This window comes from Scatophagus argus, chromosome 12 (genome assembly GCF_020382885.2).
Source record: "Scatophagus argus isolate fScaArg1 chromosome 12, fScaArg1.pri, whole genome shotgun sequence".
NCBI classification, from domain to species: Eukaryota; Metazoa; Chordata; class Actinopteri; family Scatophagidae; genus Scatophagus; species Scatophagus argus.
The window spans coordinates 522,718-538,405 of NC_058504.1; the positions used below are offsets into that span (position 1 = coordinate 522,718).

At 45.8% G+C, this 15,688-nt stretch overlaps 1 protein-coding gene across 1 annotated transcript; it reads left to right on the forward strand.

Annotated features, from left to right (window-relative positions):
• The first annotated feature begins 284 nt into the window (after positions 1-284).
• sparc (secreted protein, acidic, cysteine-rich (osteonectin)) lies at positions 285-13,895 on the forward strand. The gene is made up of 10 exons (XM_046406844.1): positions 285-401; positions 7,765-7,830; positions 8,126-8,179; positions 9,888-9,975; positions 11,186-11,307; positions 11,470-11,590; positions 12,695-12,828; positions 12,948-13,096; positions 13,222-13,370; positions 13,534-13,895. The coding sequence occupies exons 2-10, from the start codon at positions 7,774-7,776 to the stop codon at positions 13,560-13,562; spliced, it is 903 nt and encodes a 300-aa protein (XP_046262800.1). The 5' UTR covers positions 285-401; positions 7,765-7,773; the 3' UTR covers positions 13,563-13,895.
• Positions 13,896-15,688: the final 1,793 nt, after the last annotated feature.

Here is a 15,688-nt window from a genome sequence, read left to right on the forward strand (position 1 = left end):
AAGTCATGGTTGAATATTTCCACTAATTACCACAACAACTCACCTCTCACCAGATTTCTGAGCAGGACTTACCTCTGAGAGAGACCCTGGATTTTACTGTACTAACTGAAAAATGATTTTGGCTCCACACATCAAACATCTACCTAAGGATCTGTTGGAAAACACTTCAGGTTCCAGTCCAGACCAGTGGGAGCAGAGAGTTAACGATAGGCTCCACCCACCAGGACGGGGGGGCAGGGTAGTGGTAATGGGAGGTTTGGGTGGGGGGGGTCTGTGTCCTAACTGGGACGTCCCACTGGAAATGTCTTTTGTGTGAAGTGGTGAGGAGGTTAGATCGTCCCCGGGCCCCGCACACTGCTGACTTCTTCTCTGGTGTTCTGCTGCTCTCTGCAAAGCTAAAGGTAAGAGCTCCCACTCTGCACGACTTTGTCGTTTATCGTGTGACTGGGGCACACAATGGGGCACCGCTCTGTCAAGGATCTCACTTTGTAGTCTGTGACATTCATGAACAGTCAGAAACTTAGTGACATGCTAGTTTTGTGGAAACATGCTCTAAAATGACACTTTTCTGTTGAGTTAAAAGTTTGCTGAAGCTGAAGTTCACATATTTGTCTGTTTCCATTTAAATGTGCACTTTCTGTTTCTGTCAGTCAACGAGGGAGCAGAATGTTTCCTGATCAAAGCCTACCTGCGGTTATTTCAAAACTTGCAACAGGTTCTCCCTCTTTTCCACTACTTTTCAACTTACTTTGAAATGACTGACATGTGGCCTCAAACCCCAGTGAACGATCTCCTTTGTTATTAGAGCTATGGGAGCTGCAAGGAAAATCCCTGCAGGTAAACAAGCTGTGATTATGAGGAGTCATTCTCTGTGGAGACATTGTGTGCCACATCGGCAACAGGAGGAGGAGGGGTGAGGAGGAGGGGAGGCGGGGGACTGTGGTTCAGAGCTTGGTGGAGTCTGAGATGCAGACTGGGGCTGACACGTTGTTTAATTGTATTATTATCACCTTTTGTGAAATGATTCATTCACTGTCAGTTTAGCTGCTTTGTCTTCATAGAATTTACCATTTTGTAAATGGAATTCTGCAGGGTTTAAAAAGTTGTGGAAATACGAGCAGAAGGAAAGAGAGAAAGGTGGGGTAGATGGAATACACCATTCGGAGCATTTCTCCCACAAATAACACTCCTTCCCTGCTTGCCTCCCCCTCCCTGATTACTCCCATGTGAAGGAATGCCGGTCGCCATGGCAATCAGCTACCAGCTGTTTAAAGCGCTCTGTTAGTTCAGATTCCTCCAAGTGACGGGACGTCTCCCACAATACTTTGTGTACTGGTTGACTCTCAGTGGAGAGAAATTATAATGCTGCAGAATACGAGGCAGCAGTTTGTGCTTCAACATGACACAACTTCTATTGTCCACAAAGTCTGTGCTGAGCTCTGGCCCTCCAACAAACCTCTGAGACGACTGGACACAGTGTGAAGGAGCTCCGGGTGTTTGTCAGGGTTGTCTCGCTGCAGGCCGAGGTGATGCAGATTCCTCCTGGTTTCCATGGAGGATTTTTCTCAGCTGTCTTTGAGAAGCCTGGAGGAGGCTGTGCAGAGACACGCTGTCTCTGGCTGCTTAATTGTTGAGGTGGCAGGTCTGGAAAAGGAGGAGGGAGGGAAGGGGTCGTGGTGATTGCAGCTGAGGATGCTGGGAAATACCAGGACAGATTGGCAGTCTCCAGAAAAAACTGTAATCCCCAGACAGGAAGGAAGGATTGTGCTCCTGTCTGGGCTCAACGTGGAGGAGAAAAACCAGGGGCTTACTGTCAGCAAAGACACTGAAGACAGGAAGGAAGGGAGTAAGAGACAAAGAGATGGTGAGAAGACAGACAGTAAAGGACAAAAACGGGGCAGGAGATAAAGAAAGGGGGAGGAATGTTGAGAAAGTTGGAGGTGTAGGAGGAAGAGTAGTGTGACTCACACACTGACTTGGTGGCTGGCGGCCATACTGACCACGCAGGCAGATGTCTTCAGGCCTCCTACAGTGAAAGGACAACAGGAAGACTGAGACAGATGACAGAATGAGAGATCTAACTGATAAGATCTGAAACCCAGGATTGTGGTTGGTGAGCTTTTATCCCTTCAAAGGAGGTCTGATGAAAGCAGCTCCATGGAACTGTGACAACAGCCAGAGAGGAAAGACAGGGATAAAAGCCAAATGAAAGATCATCTTCGCACTGAAAGACTCCAAAGTGGCTGCTGGACAGGATGCACTCGGCCTTTTACTTTGCAGAGACAACATTTCTACGTTCACAGCCTAAAGCTCTGTGTAAAGCCAGAAACACAGGATCTGTGGCGATGAAGCAAAGGGGGGAGGGTCGAAGAGGTCAGGTGACTCAGATTACATGTATCCTGACTTCCCTCTCTGGTTTGTGTTGGTGGCCTCTCTGAAACCCGTCTTTGTCTCCAAGTTTATCCCGTGTCTTATTGCCACTTGAGGAGGTAACTTGGATCGAAGGGGGGGGGGGGGGCGGCGTTTGCAGCGGCTGCAGGTGGCCGAGATCAACAGGTGGCATTTTACACAACCGGGACTTCTGTACTCTGTTGGCGTCAGTGTCACTTTATATATACATATATAACATATAGAATAGTAAAGTGACAATAATAACAAAAAAAACCTGACATATTACAGAGCGTGTGAATCAAGTTAAAATAATTCAGAAATGGCTACCAGACCTTATAAAATCTCTGGGTTGAACCCCTGATCATGTCTTTCAAGTTTCAAATGTGCCATTACATCCTCAACCCAGTGCCCGTGTGAGCGGCCTATCTGACTTCCAATTACACAAAATAAATCTGGCCAATGGAGATAAAAACACAATGGCGTGTGATTGTGCACCAGCCATCCCAGCAGGGGTCAAACCAAATATTGCGATCTCAGGAGCAGGGCTTATCTCCTTGTCACAGATGTAAGAAAAAGTATCAAAAATTAAAGACCAAAACTGTATGAGCTTCGGACAAGCCCAGAACACATGATAGAGGGTAGCAGGAGCCTGACAGCATTGGGTGCAAGTTGGATCGACATCTGGATATATCCTGGCAAGCCTACTGCTAGATAAATGAAGCCCGTGGAGCACCTTAAACTGAAGCAAACCATGTCTAACACAAATCGAGGTTGAATGCATTCTCTTAATTGCGCTTTGCCAGGAGACGTCCGACGCTTCAAATCCTAGTTCCTCCTCCCACCCTGCCCTAATATGACTAAGTGACGGTGAGGTGATCATCTGGATATCCTCATATAATCTGCTCACTTCTCTTTGATTTAGACCCCCCCTCCAACCACTCATCTACCCAGTCATTTGGCGAGAGTATCGGAAAGGAAGGAAATTGTTTCCGAACAAAGACACGCACCTGCTGATACCTAAATTAATGTAAACTGGGAATATTGCACTCTTTGACCAGCGGATCGAATGACACGAACACACCATCCTTAAAAAGGTCCTTCACCCGTTTCAGACCATTCCCCAACCATAACTTAAATGCTGTATCCATGAGTGAGGGTGGAACGAGTGCGTTAGCCGAGACTGGGAGAGAGGGCGTAGCCGGTCTATGTTTGAAGTGGGTCCTGAGTTGGGACCATATTCAACGTGAGCCACTCACAACATGATTATTTGTGAGGTGCCGTTTACTGAGTGGCAATGGCGCACATACTAAAGAAGGGAGGGATAAAAACAGGTATTGTATGAAACAAGAATAAGAACCTGGGCATAATTATCATCTTGACAGAGTTAACCCTGCCAGCAAGCCATATAGACAGCGCTGACCAGCGGATAAGGTCCTGTTTGGCCCTCTCCAGGGCTGCTTTAAAGCTATGCTCAGTGTCACTTTATGGATACGAGTGCTCGTTCTTTTGTCATGACTCTTTAAATGGCACTCACGGTCCCAGCAGTCAAAGTCCGATGGCTTCTCGTCCTGTGCCGCACGACTGAATTCTTGACACATTCAAAGCTTTCCTGAGTGCCGACTTAACTGAACTTTTACGGCTGTTGTCCCATTTTACACGCAGTATCGGACGTTTCATAAACCTGAGGATATTTTGTTCACTTCCTCCATCATCAGGGCTGAAGGCAGACAGAGGAAATCAGTGTTCGTCCTCTCCACAGCCGTCGGCATGACACTCGTGTTTGTCTGCACTGTTTGCTGGCTGACAAGCTGCTGCAGGTTGTTTTTCCAGGCCTCCAAACCCGCCTGTTCTGTCACCCAGAAGAGGTTCTGTACATGTGAGAGTCTGAAAAAAGAGGCATATTAGAGAGAAAGTGAGGGAGGTTCCTGCATGAGCAGAAGTTGTTTTCTTCCAAAGGCGAGTTTACACTTGCTTACCTAACTAACCTCCCAAATTAAATACGCTTGAAGAGAAAAAGGGCCTCTTTATGAGCCTGAAGTTTCCCTTTTAGCCTCGGCCCTGTTTGATTATGAGAGCAGCTTTCCAAATAAAATAATTTGTTTAGCTGTTACGTCAGTCAGCTCAGCCCTCCTCTTTCCTGCCGGGCGCAGACGAAACGACCGAGCAGGACATAAGACGGGAACGCAGAGTCCCTCCAAATCAAACACTGACCCCACACTTTTCCTTTTCATTTTCCCCCTTTTTGAGATCACATTAACTTGTCAGAAATTCTTTTTACGAAATGTCCTGTCAGCACCTTTTTTTCTTTTAGCTCAAAGAAGTTTCCTTGTGTGCAGCTTCTTTGGAGACGTCACCGTGTCCGGAGTTTCTGGATTTTTCCACATCATCTGTGGACCTTCATGAACAGTGATCACCATTGTCAAAGTCCAGTCTCGCCTCTGCGTCAAGCCCTGAAAGATTTTCATTTGACGGGAGGAATAAAACCATGCAACAACAACCCTGCTGAGGACAGCATCACACGTGTGCATTGTTTAGAAAAAGGTCCCTTTGGATTAAAAGTAGCATAAAGCAAACCCTTCAAAATAAAGGCTTAAAGAGTATCACTGTAGGAGGTCATCAGTGAGGGTTTCATCCGATATTAAAACTTGTACAAACTTGCATGAAACATTTCAAAACACATCAGTCATTTCTGAACATTTCACTTATTTTGAGAGCGTAGAAAAATGCAGCCACAGGCCAACAGTCGACACGTCTCCGTTGTGTGAATGACAGAACGTTCTTGTGTCGCTTCAGGGTTCACCTAACGGCACATCAACACCCTCCGCCTCTGGTCGACTGTATGCAGACTTCAGCCTTTTCACTGCATCTGTCCAAACATGTTGTCCTATTCAGGCCTCCCGGAAAACAGCCAAGCAAAGTGTTCCTCCACCCCCAAAATGTCACGATCACTTTCCCTCCAGGCGATGTTTTTCAGAGCCGTGCCATTCAGCGCCTTTCTTTCCACTGTGCCTGAGTGGATACTCACTGCACATGTTCAAAGAAACATTTGGAAATATTTCCAAACTTCCTGGAGAGGATTGGATTGTTCACTTTTTATTGATTTAGTGTTGGTTTAAACTTGCTGTGTGTTTCATGTGAGTTGCAGGAATTCCAGCCATTCCCAACCCTATTTTGTAAATCTTATTATCCCCTCCTGATCCCCTGCGGCGTTCGCTGTGTAACTGTGTCAGTATCGGTGTTGCCCTGCGTAAGATTGGCCTTTATTAGTCCTGCAGTGGGGAAAATTCTCAAATGAGGAACTTAAAACTCAGCAGGTACGTTCGTGGGTTAAACTGATATCAAGCCAACAAATGCAAACAGCCACAATAACATTAAGTATTTTGGTCTTGACAGTCGGCCTCCTGAGACTCTTAAATTTACCCCTATAGACATACTGTATGTCCTTTGATGTCAGGAGGACACAGTTTGTCTCTCAGCTCACTTCATGGAGATGCAGAAGGAGATAACTAATAGAGACCGAGGGAGGAAGACCAAGCAACGTCACGCTGTATTACTGAACAAAGAAGCCCTTATGTTGTCCTTCACAGACGAGACATGATGAAGGAAGAGGAGCAGGGCTGGAGAAAACTGTTGAAAGTCTCCTCCACAATGGATGCTCAGACAATCAGATAGAGAGGAGGAAAGATAGGCGAGAGATAGGCCACTCGCTGGGACTCTCACGGAAACCACGTCTCAGAGGAAATTCTTGTCTTTACCTGGAAATAATGTGTGTGATCTGAAGAACAACAGAGCAAAAATGCCACCTCCCTGGGTTTAAGACGGGTTTGTTTAAGAGTCTACAGCCTCGCCAGCAGCTCCATACAGGCTATGCTGTGATGAGCTAAATGCTAAGGCATCATGTTTCTGTTAGCATGCTGGTCACTGAGGTCATCATTCATCCTCTGGGCACCATGAATATTATGAGCATCAAGTTTGCACCAGTTCATCCAGTAGTTGTTGAGATGTTTTTCAGTCCAGAGCAAAGTAATGGCCGATCACACACACACACAACACATTCTCATCCCAGATTCGTCATGTGACCCTCGCATTTCAGGTACCCTTTAGTGTCTGTGCCGCAAAGCCTCTCTAACATGGGAAACATGACTTTGGTTAAGTTTATGCACAAACTCTCGATGGTTTTGTCAGAAAAAAGATTTGCGATATTTGGTTTCACACAGGACAAGAACTCACGATGTGAAAGTCGCTAGTATTGTTTCAGTGTACTGCAGATGGAAATATGAAACAAGCAATAACACACAATGTAAACTCAGTGCTGCTTTGAGTCCTCTGATGGCTTATATTGTGAGAAACAGGCCCATCAATTTATGTCTTACATCTGCGGTGGAGTCACTGTAATCAGTCGTGGACTCAGAGCTGCACGCAGGAAAATCTAATTTTACACATCACACATCAGTGCGTCGTATACAAATATGTGTTTAACCGAGCTGCATGGATATTATATTTTCCAAACAGAAGCCTGGTGGAAACATGGGGCTTAAATCCACTTCAAGTCATGTAAAAAGACAGGAGCTGTTTTCAGACCTGCAGCCTGCTGCAACAAACAGCCACAGATATTTTCAACCCAGTTAGCAAAGCAGACACTGAGGGGTTTGTTTGGGAAGCTGGAAAGCTTCCATCAGTCTGTCGAGGGTCATGTTACATGTTGTGTTCAGATGCTTCTGTTGTCCTCTGAAAGACTGCAAGGCTTCGTGAGAGTTTAGACCATCAACACCAATTCATGTTCTGATTCTTCTTATTGATCCTGGTTCGGATCAGTGAGGGTATTAAGAGAACTTTGTTGGTGAAAAGGTGAAAGAAAGAGTTGAACAAGTTGCATGACTTTAAGTCTTGGCATTTGCTGATTCTTTGCCATCAGAAGGCTTCAGAAATTCTGCACTTATATGCCCGGCAGTACTGCTATTAATACTACAACTACTGCCACTGCATAAAACAACTTTAAAAATCAAGTAAATTGGATAAAATAAAATGTTACCGTTAGTACATTTAAAAATAATCGCTTACGGTCCAACTTGGTGATGCAGCAAATCCACATTTCTATCTTTCAGAGTGAAAAAATCTAAATAATTTAACATATGATTCAGTGGTTAGTGACCAAATTCGTTGTTAGGTGTTCCTCAGGGAACCCTCTGAGGACCCCTGTGGTTCTAATGATGCTAACTTTGGTGGGTAACCTGCTGTCAGTGTGTGTCCTTGTCAATCGCCCTCCATCAACAATATTGTGATGATAATGGCAACAAAGCAGTCACACAGCTCCATCAGGGTTTACGTTACCGTCTGTCTGTGAGGCTCACCTGTCGTTCTTTGTCTCCACAGACTTTGAAAATGAGGGTGTGGATTGTCTTCGTCCTCTGCCTGGCTGGCCACGCCATGGCTGCTCCTGTAAGTTATACCGTGTGAGTGTGTGTGTGTGTATTCCTCTAGTTGTGGGGACAAAAATCTGTTTCCACAATCACATTGTGAGGACCTGTCTTACTTATGGGGACAAAATGCAAGTTCCCCCAATGTAAATCATTAAATATTAGGGTGAAGAGTGTCTTTAAGGTTAGGCTGAGGTTAGGATTAGGTTTATTGTTATGGTCAGGAGGTGGTTAAACCTCCGAGAAATGAATGGAAGTCTATGTAATGTCCCCAGAAGTGATGGAAACACGACTGTGTGTGTGTGTGTGTTCGTCAGGCTGAGGAGGAGGCCATCGTGGAAGAGCTGGTAACTGAGGAGCCAGTTGTTGAGGTAAGTCCAGATGTTCTTTTCTTGAAAGCTCCCCAACATTCTGGAGAAACAATTCAAACTAAAAAGCCTTAATTGTTCAATAATCTTGATCAATTAACGATCAAAGAATTGTTAATCAGACTTGCTAAAAGCTAATTAGATTCACCAGATGTTTCTTGTATTTTCACGTCACCCCTTGTCTTCTGTTTGTTCTCCTCCACAGAGTCTAATTTAGTCTAATAATGAATAAATTAATGAAACTAATTTAAATTATTTCTTTATTATTTCTTTTCTATTATTCTGGTTCCATAAATGTGGTACCTTAGCGCTTTGAGTTGTGTACAAACAGTTTTCCTGTGCACTGAGGGCTTCTGACCATCTGACCACAAAACTTTGGTGTGCATGAGGTTATGACAGTTAAACCACGATTATCCTTTACATTTTGCTGTTTTGTTGTGTTAGTGTGATGTTTTTGGAAAACTCTTCCCAAATTGTTTTGCTCTCATCTGAGTTCGGTTTGGCTTCTGCGATGTGTTTCCTGAGCCAAGCAGCTGCTCACAGAGATGATCTGATCTGTGGTGGAGCTTTGGGGTTTTCATCCCTCGTTCACGTCACAGTGGTGATGAATTCAGCCCCAAGCTGAAGCCTGAGGAGGAACTGATCCGTCACAGGATAACTGAAAACTAAATGCAACAAACGAGTTCGTGGCTCAGCCGGGTTCACCGGGAGGCTGCCCGGGCTAACTGAGCTAACTGAGCTAAGCGAGCTAATGGCAGCCATGGCTACAGCCAGAGATCAGTACAGCAAAAAGCACAGTGAGCAGCAGCTAGCGGCTTCTCTGGAGATTTGCTGCTTCCTCTACTTTTGATCTACCTTTGAATTCTGACCATACATACAAGTTCCTCAGCTGAGTAATGACTGTTTTCTTCTCACATTGTTTCATTCAATAAAAAAAGCAGAAAATAGAGTAAAAGACTGGAAAAATTAGCAATAATTTTGACATAAATGAATCCATTTCTTTTTTCCTGGGACTTAATCTATTAATGACGGAAATCTTTCATCTGAATACTTCCAAAAATCTGTTCACTAAATTCCACTCAAATCCATTTGTTAAATCTGAGGATTCTGACAAGTGTTTCCAACAAACGGACAGGAATGAAACCATGAAATCCCTCCGCGACTTTGCCCAACAGAAATCCCTCTATTGCAGCCAAGTATTTTTCTAGCAGGGTACAATGAAAAATATCCCCGTGCAAACCAACTGGAGCGAGCCCTCATGTGAACGTTTTATCACTTCCTGCTCCTGAGGTCCAGCGGGACCAGAGATCCCACAGCTGTTAATTTTAGCTGGCCGATCAGCCTGCCAGCCGCTCATTACGTTTTCATGGCTTCACCACATGTGGGCCCAGCTGCTTGTTGTTGTTGGATATTGTGGCCTCGCTGCTCCCAGACTCTGTTTGGCCTTCAGGGAGGAACCATTTTTTGGTGGTGACGTTTCAACTCCTTTTAGGAAAACCAGGGATATTTAAGTGGTTTGGTTTAACTGGATGCTGTGCAGAAATAGACCTGATGCAGGGAATTTATCTGCGAGACCAAAAACTTTATTAGCTCAGAAAGAAGGTGGCTGTTACCAGTTTCTTTCCTTCACTTTGGAGCCCAGATGACAGTCAATTCCTCATGAAGCTTTAGCTGCTTACCGTCTGACCTCTGACCTGTTGTGTCCCCCCAGGAGCCCGAGGTGGGGGCCAACCCGGTGCAGATTGAGGTTGGAGAGTTTGACGAGGCCATTGAGATTGTTGAAGATGCCGTTGCTGAGAGTAAGTTTGCACACACGCACACAAACGTGTTTTTGTCACAGAAGACAACTTTGCTTATAGCAAATTCATGTTGTGATCACAACTTGTTTCTGCTGCCCCCAAGTGGCCAATAAGAAGAAGAAGAATCAGAATCAGCTTTATTGACAGTATATTTATTTTTACATACGCATACTGAATTCATCTTCTGCATTTGACCCATCCTTAGTTGAACACACACATGCAACACCCGGCAAATTACATGCAGTGATTACGTTTTACGTGCATTAATCACTCCACCACACCCAATTTTTTCCTGCCCATCCAGTGGGGGAATCGAACCGGTGACCCTCCGATCACAAGCCGCTTTTCCAACCTCTAGGCCACGGCTGCCCCCCAATAAATCAGTTACTGCAGGTATCATTAAAACTTAGAGGTTCAACTACAAGTGGTAGCATCTAGTATGGAGTATGAGTGGAAATGAATTCAAAGCACTAGCAGTAGTTCTAATTTACAGTAAAGTAAAAGATTAAAACTTCAGTAGGCGTTCCTGAAAACTGCGTGTCCATACTGCAGCTCTGGAAAAGGCTAATCAGTAAATTTAGAGTTAGCCAACCTCAAAGGAAAATCTGAACTCAAATGATCATAAATCCTCTTGATGGAAAAGTTTCAGTGAGTGCAGGTATGAAAGTGTCTCATGGATCTCCTCTGACAGTATTTAAGTCTTCGGTATCCGGTGGTAGGTTTAGTGAAACCTCAGACTGGCAAATCAAACAGCCATAATAACAGACTGCTTCATTCGGTCAGGAGACGTCTGTAATTACATGTTCCACCCTGCAGCAGTCAGTGAGCCACGGCCAACGCCGGCAGCACCAAAACAAACCGACTGTACGGAGCATACAGGACGCCATAAAGTCACTTCTCGGACACTCACACAAGGAATGAAGAAGTTCAGGTTTCAGACTGGTGGCCCCAACGACACGTGATTTAATAGGTCAAATCTATCATTTCAGTACAACATAACCTGAAACTAAAGTAGCAGACGCTGTGCCGCTCCACATGTCCACCGTGTGGTTTTACATCAGCACTTTTCCACGACTTCTGCTGGTGTTCATGAGGCGGAGCGTCAGGACCGTCGGCCATCTTGCCAAGTTATAAACGTGAGTGATTGTGCTGAATGAGTGTTTGACTGAGAAACAGGCTGTAACTCTGCTTCTCCATCTGTTGTTCTCAGATCCCTGCCTGAACCACCACTGCAAGAAGGGCAAAGTGTGTGAGGTGGACGAGGACAACATCCCCATGTGTGTGTGCCAGGACCCCTCCACCTGCCCCCCTGCAGAGGGAGAGTTCGAGCACGTGAGTTCCAAAAACCCAACACGTTTTCCCCTGACCGCGAACCCGGCAGCGAGGATCAGTCCCATTCGTCGTTTAGCTCTTGTGAAATGTCAGAACCCACGCTGACGATATTTGGTGGAGGAGGCTCGTCTAACAGCTCGCCTGTCTGCGGTTTCCTCTCAGGTTTGTGGCACCGATAACAAGACCTACGACTCCTCTTGCCACTTCTTTGCCACCAAGTGCACGCTGGAGGGAACCAAGAAGGGCCACAAGCTGCACCTCGACTACGTCGGATCCTGCAAATGTGAGCGCTCGCACTCAAAGTTTTGCTACAAATGAGCAGCTATGCAAACAGAGGGATTCCCACAGCCGGAGCTGCTCCTGCTCTGATTCCACCCACCTTCTGCTGCATCAGCCTCCGATTCCTCACCGTCACACCTCCTGAACTAGTTCAGTCCATTGGGTAGAGATCTGAGTGAGCTCAGAGATTAAATCTGATTCTTTCACAGACTAAAGGGGACTGACGCCCTGCAGACTCTTCTTGTTAAGTAAACCAGAGTGAGCACAGCCTGCGGGGCACAATCGACAGTCCAAAGTAAAACAAGCGCTTCTCTTTGTTTGTCTACAGCCTTCAGCTGTTTGCTGATCTACAGATTTTAAGGAACTGTCACAGAAGAGGTGTTTTGTGGAACCGCTTGTCGAGATAATCCGACCACTTTGGCTGAATTTATCTTTGGTCTCAGTGGGTGCGTTTTGTTGCTGCTTATGTCGTTCTCCTTCGTGTTGTTTTGACATCGTGTGGTTTCTGTTTGCTCACTGCTGAGGGATCAGGATGCATCTGAACTTCCCAAGTATTTTGTTCTTCCTCATCTGAACGATAAGCAAAGCCGAAGCTGAGCTGAGTGCTCAGAGGGTTGGCTGCAGCTCACACACACAACACACATGTCAGGATGAGTCAGGACTGAAGGGTTCACATGGAGATTGAGGGGGCATTTGGTGGTCCAGAATGAAACAGGACACAAGTTGGGATTGTTGTGGGATTTCTGACAGGAAGATTTAGATGCAGATTCCTGTTGCACTGCAGCAGGTTGAAGGTGCATTGGGTGTAATGGTCCTTTAAGCGTCACGCCATTTAGGAAGCAGTAACAACAACGTTGTGACGATGTGTTCAGGGTCCAGTCAAACAAAACAGTAACATCTGAGAGTTCTGAGAAGCAGTTCTGTTGCACTTCATCCAAATGGACGAGGTGTCGGTTTTATCTTCTTCGTTTCTAAAAACCATCAACAACATCCTTCAGTTTGATAAAACTTTATTTGTTGTGTGTCTCTTGTGAAAATATCACATAAGAAGCTTAAATCGTGACTCTAAGTCGAGGTGGTGGATGTTCACGGCGTTTTCTCTCGCCAGTCATCGAGCCCTGCATGGACACCGAGCTGAACGAGTTCCCTCTGCGCATGAGGGACTGGCTGAAGAACGTCCTGGTGACTCTGTACGAGCGCGACGAAGACAACAACCTGCTGACCGAGAAGCAGAAGCTCAGGGTGAGTAGACGCTTTGTCTCCGGTCTGATTCCTGAACCACTGAGCCGATTCAGGGTCACCAACTGAGGAAGCCCTCGTGTTTTTACGTCATGTAAACTTGCGTGCGTCCGATCTTTCAGGTGAAGAAGATCTACGAGAACGAGAAGAGGCTGCAGGCCGGCGTTCACTCTCTGGACCTGCTGGCCCACGACTTCCAGAAGAACTACAACATGTACATCTTCCCCGTCCACTGGCAGTTCGGCCAGCTCGACCAGCACCCCGGCGACGGGTACGAAGGACGAGATGTTTACGAAGGGGCCGGTTTCACATGCAGTCAGACCCGCAGCCTCATAGTTTCAAGCCGGTAAAGTTTTTCTGTGGTCATGTGCTCCTTCTCGTGTCTGCTTCCACCAGATATCTGACCCACACGGAGCTCTCTCCCCTGCGCGCCCCCCTCATCCCCATGGAGCACTGCACCACCCGCTTCTTCGAGCAGTGCGACGCCGACGACGACAAATACATCGCCCTGGAGGAGTGGGCCGCCTGCTTCGGCATCAAGGAGCGTGAGTATCGACGAAAACGAAGCACTTCGACAGCACTGAAGCCGATGGGCTTTCTAATTCTTCCTCTTCGGATGTTGTGATATTTGTGAGAATTCTGATAATAATATCACAGACTTTGTTTGCACTGACGGATGTTTTGTGTCTTTGTGTTGTGTTTGTGCAGAGGACGTGGACAAAGACCTCATCATCTGAGCTCCTGCTCGATGCTAACGGGACGAGGCGCTGATCCCTAAGTTAACAACAGAAAACTATCACAGTAACGGTGCTAATTGCAAATGTTTGGTTTTTTTTATATTTTGTTTGATTAACGACCTTTCCTACCTTATACCACTAAAACAGATTACAGAGGAGAAAGTGCACAGTCTGTACTAACCGTCACATGTATTGAAGAAAATACCCAGTAAAGGAAACTAAAAACCTCTGATGTAAATGTTTATATGCCACAGTTAGTTCAGGACCTTAATTGGACATCAGTTTTACTGAGGAGACAAAACTGTAAAGTCAAAAATAAAGTTTCTAAATAAATGCTCCCTCTGCTTGCTTTCTACAAAACTACCCTTTAGTTTTTGCACTCTTTTGGTGGTGGTGGACTCATCTTTATTGTCATTCTGTGTATTTGGTGTTTTAATCTTCTGACTGCTGTTGGTTGGTTGGTTTTTTTATTTTCCGTGCAGATTGCGTGTCCCAGACGAGGACACGCGTGTACTGATATTTGAAACAATAAAGAGGATATGTTGTTTAGACATGAAATGACGGGGAAAACATCTCGCAGGCTGAGAGTTTTTCTCATTATCGACATGTTTCTACTGACTCTTGAGAGCACAATCAAACTCTTTCCATGAATAAAAGAACTATGAAAAGATCTGCAAATCTCTGCATGCATTCATATCTGAGTTTCTTTCTCCTCTACTGAGGAATTTCTGTGCAGATGATCTGACGGGGGATCAGCGTGGCTCCTTCAGCAGGACAGTTTGTTTAGAACGTAGTGTCGCATTTTTATCAGTCCCAGACAGCTTCCCTCTCGTCTCAACCTGAAGGCTGAAATGCTAAAACGTTTCCTTGTGAGTCCAGCTGGTGTCCATAAGGAGCCATTTTACATGCTTCTAAAACAACCACGAACCAGCAGTCTGTAGTCTCTGAGGTCTGGATCTGTTTATTTGGCCGAAGTTAAGATGTTATGAAGCTGTGGGCTGAAGTAAGCTGCAGCTCTGCTGGTCAGGCTGCAAACATCTTCATGCATTTCCTGCTAACGAAGCACACGGGCGTTTAGCATAGTGGCTCAGCGTGCTCTGAACGTGCTGGAAACACTGGAAATTTGACTTTGTGTCTTCAGCCAAACACTGAATAAAGTGTCCATGAAAAAGGTTCAGTCTGTCTTTAATGTTGGTTCAAGCTTTACAATATTTCCTCCTGACCAACCGCAGCCTAAACAAAATGTACGCGCTGTCTTTGAGATTTGTGAGAAAGCAAACCACGAGAACATCCTGTTCAGACATAAACACTGAGAATAACACCTCCTGCCTGTGGCTTTAAGTTCCTCGTGGTCCCCCGGGAGACCGGAGATCCGAGCACCCTGTTACCATCCCCACCCGTTCATCCAGACTCGTGAATGTGAGAGAACAGACGAGCCTGGTCCACGCAGCCCCTGGTCCCTCCTCTCAGTGTCCTGCTTCTCTTTCTGTCCTCACACTGACGCTGGGAGGACAGGGAGGACCATTGCAGTTTATTTCAGTAAAAGTCCTTCTTCCGGTCAAACTGGGCCGGGCTTTCGTGTCCTCTCTGCTGGAGGATGTGACTCGGAGACGCTGATCCTGTTCGTTACGCCTGCTCTGGTTAGCAGTGAACACAAAGTGACACATTTCACACCACCGTTGCAGATTTCAGGCATCGCAGCTAAGCAGAAACCCTGGGAGTTTGTGCCCGGCTCAGCAGCCGTTTCCCCCTGCAGGGGGCGACATGTTGAGCTCATCTTTCAAGTCAGTCTGTCCACACTGACTTCTGATGTCTTTATTGTTGCTGAAAGCATTACAGTATTTTTCTTCTATTGCATTCTGTTGTAAAGGTGGACAGATGGCGCAGGGCTCCAGCCTCTTACACTCAGGTCAGATGGTTTCAGGTAATTTAATGAATCTGTTAGGGACAATGCAACATTAGGTGACAAGTAATCGGTCCCAGAGCTCTTGTTCTTCAGTCCTATTCAGGTTTGTTCATGTGTGTACGAAATCCATCTTGACCATCTGGTTTTTCACTTATGAACTTCTTGGAAAGATTTCAGTTCAATATTTCATCAACATGAGCAACCCCCCCGAGACACGATG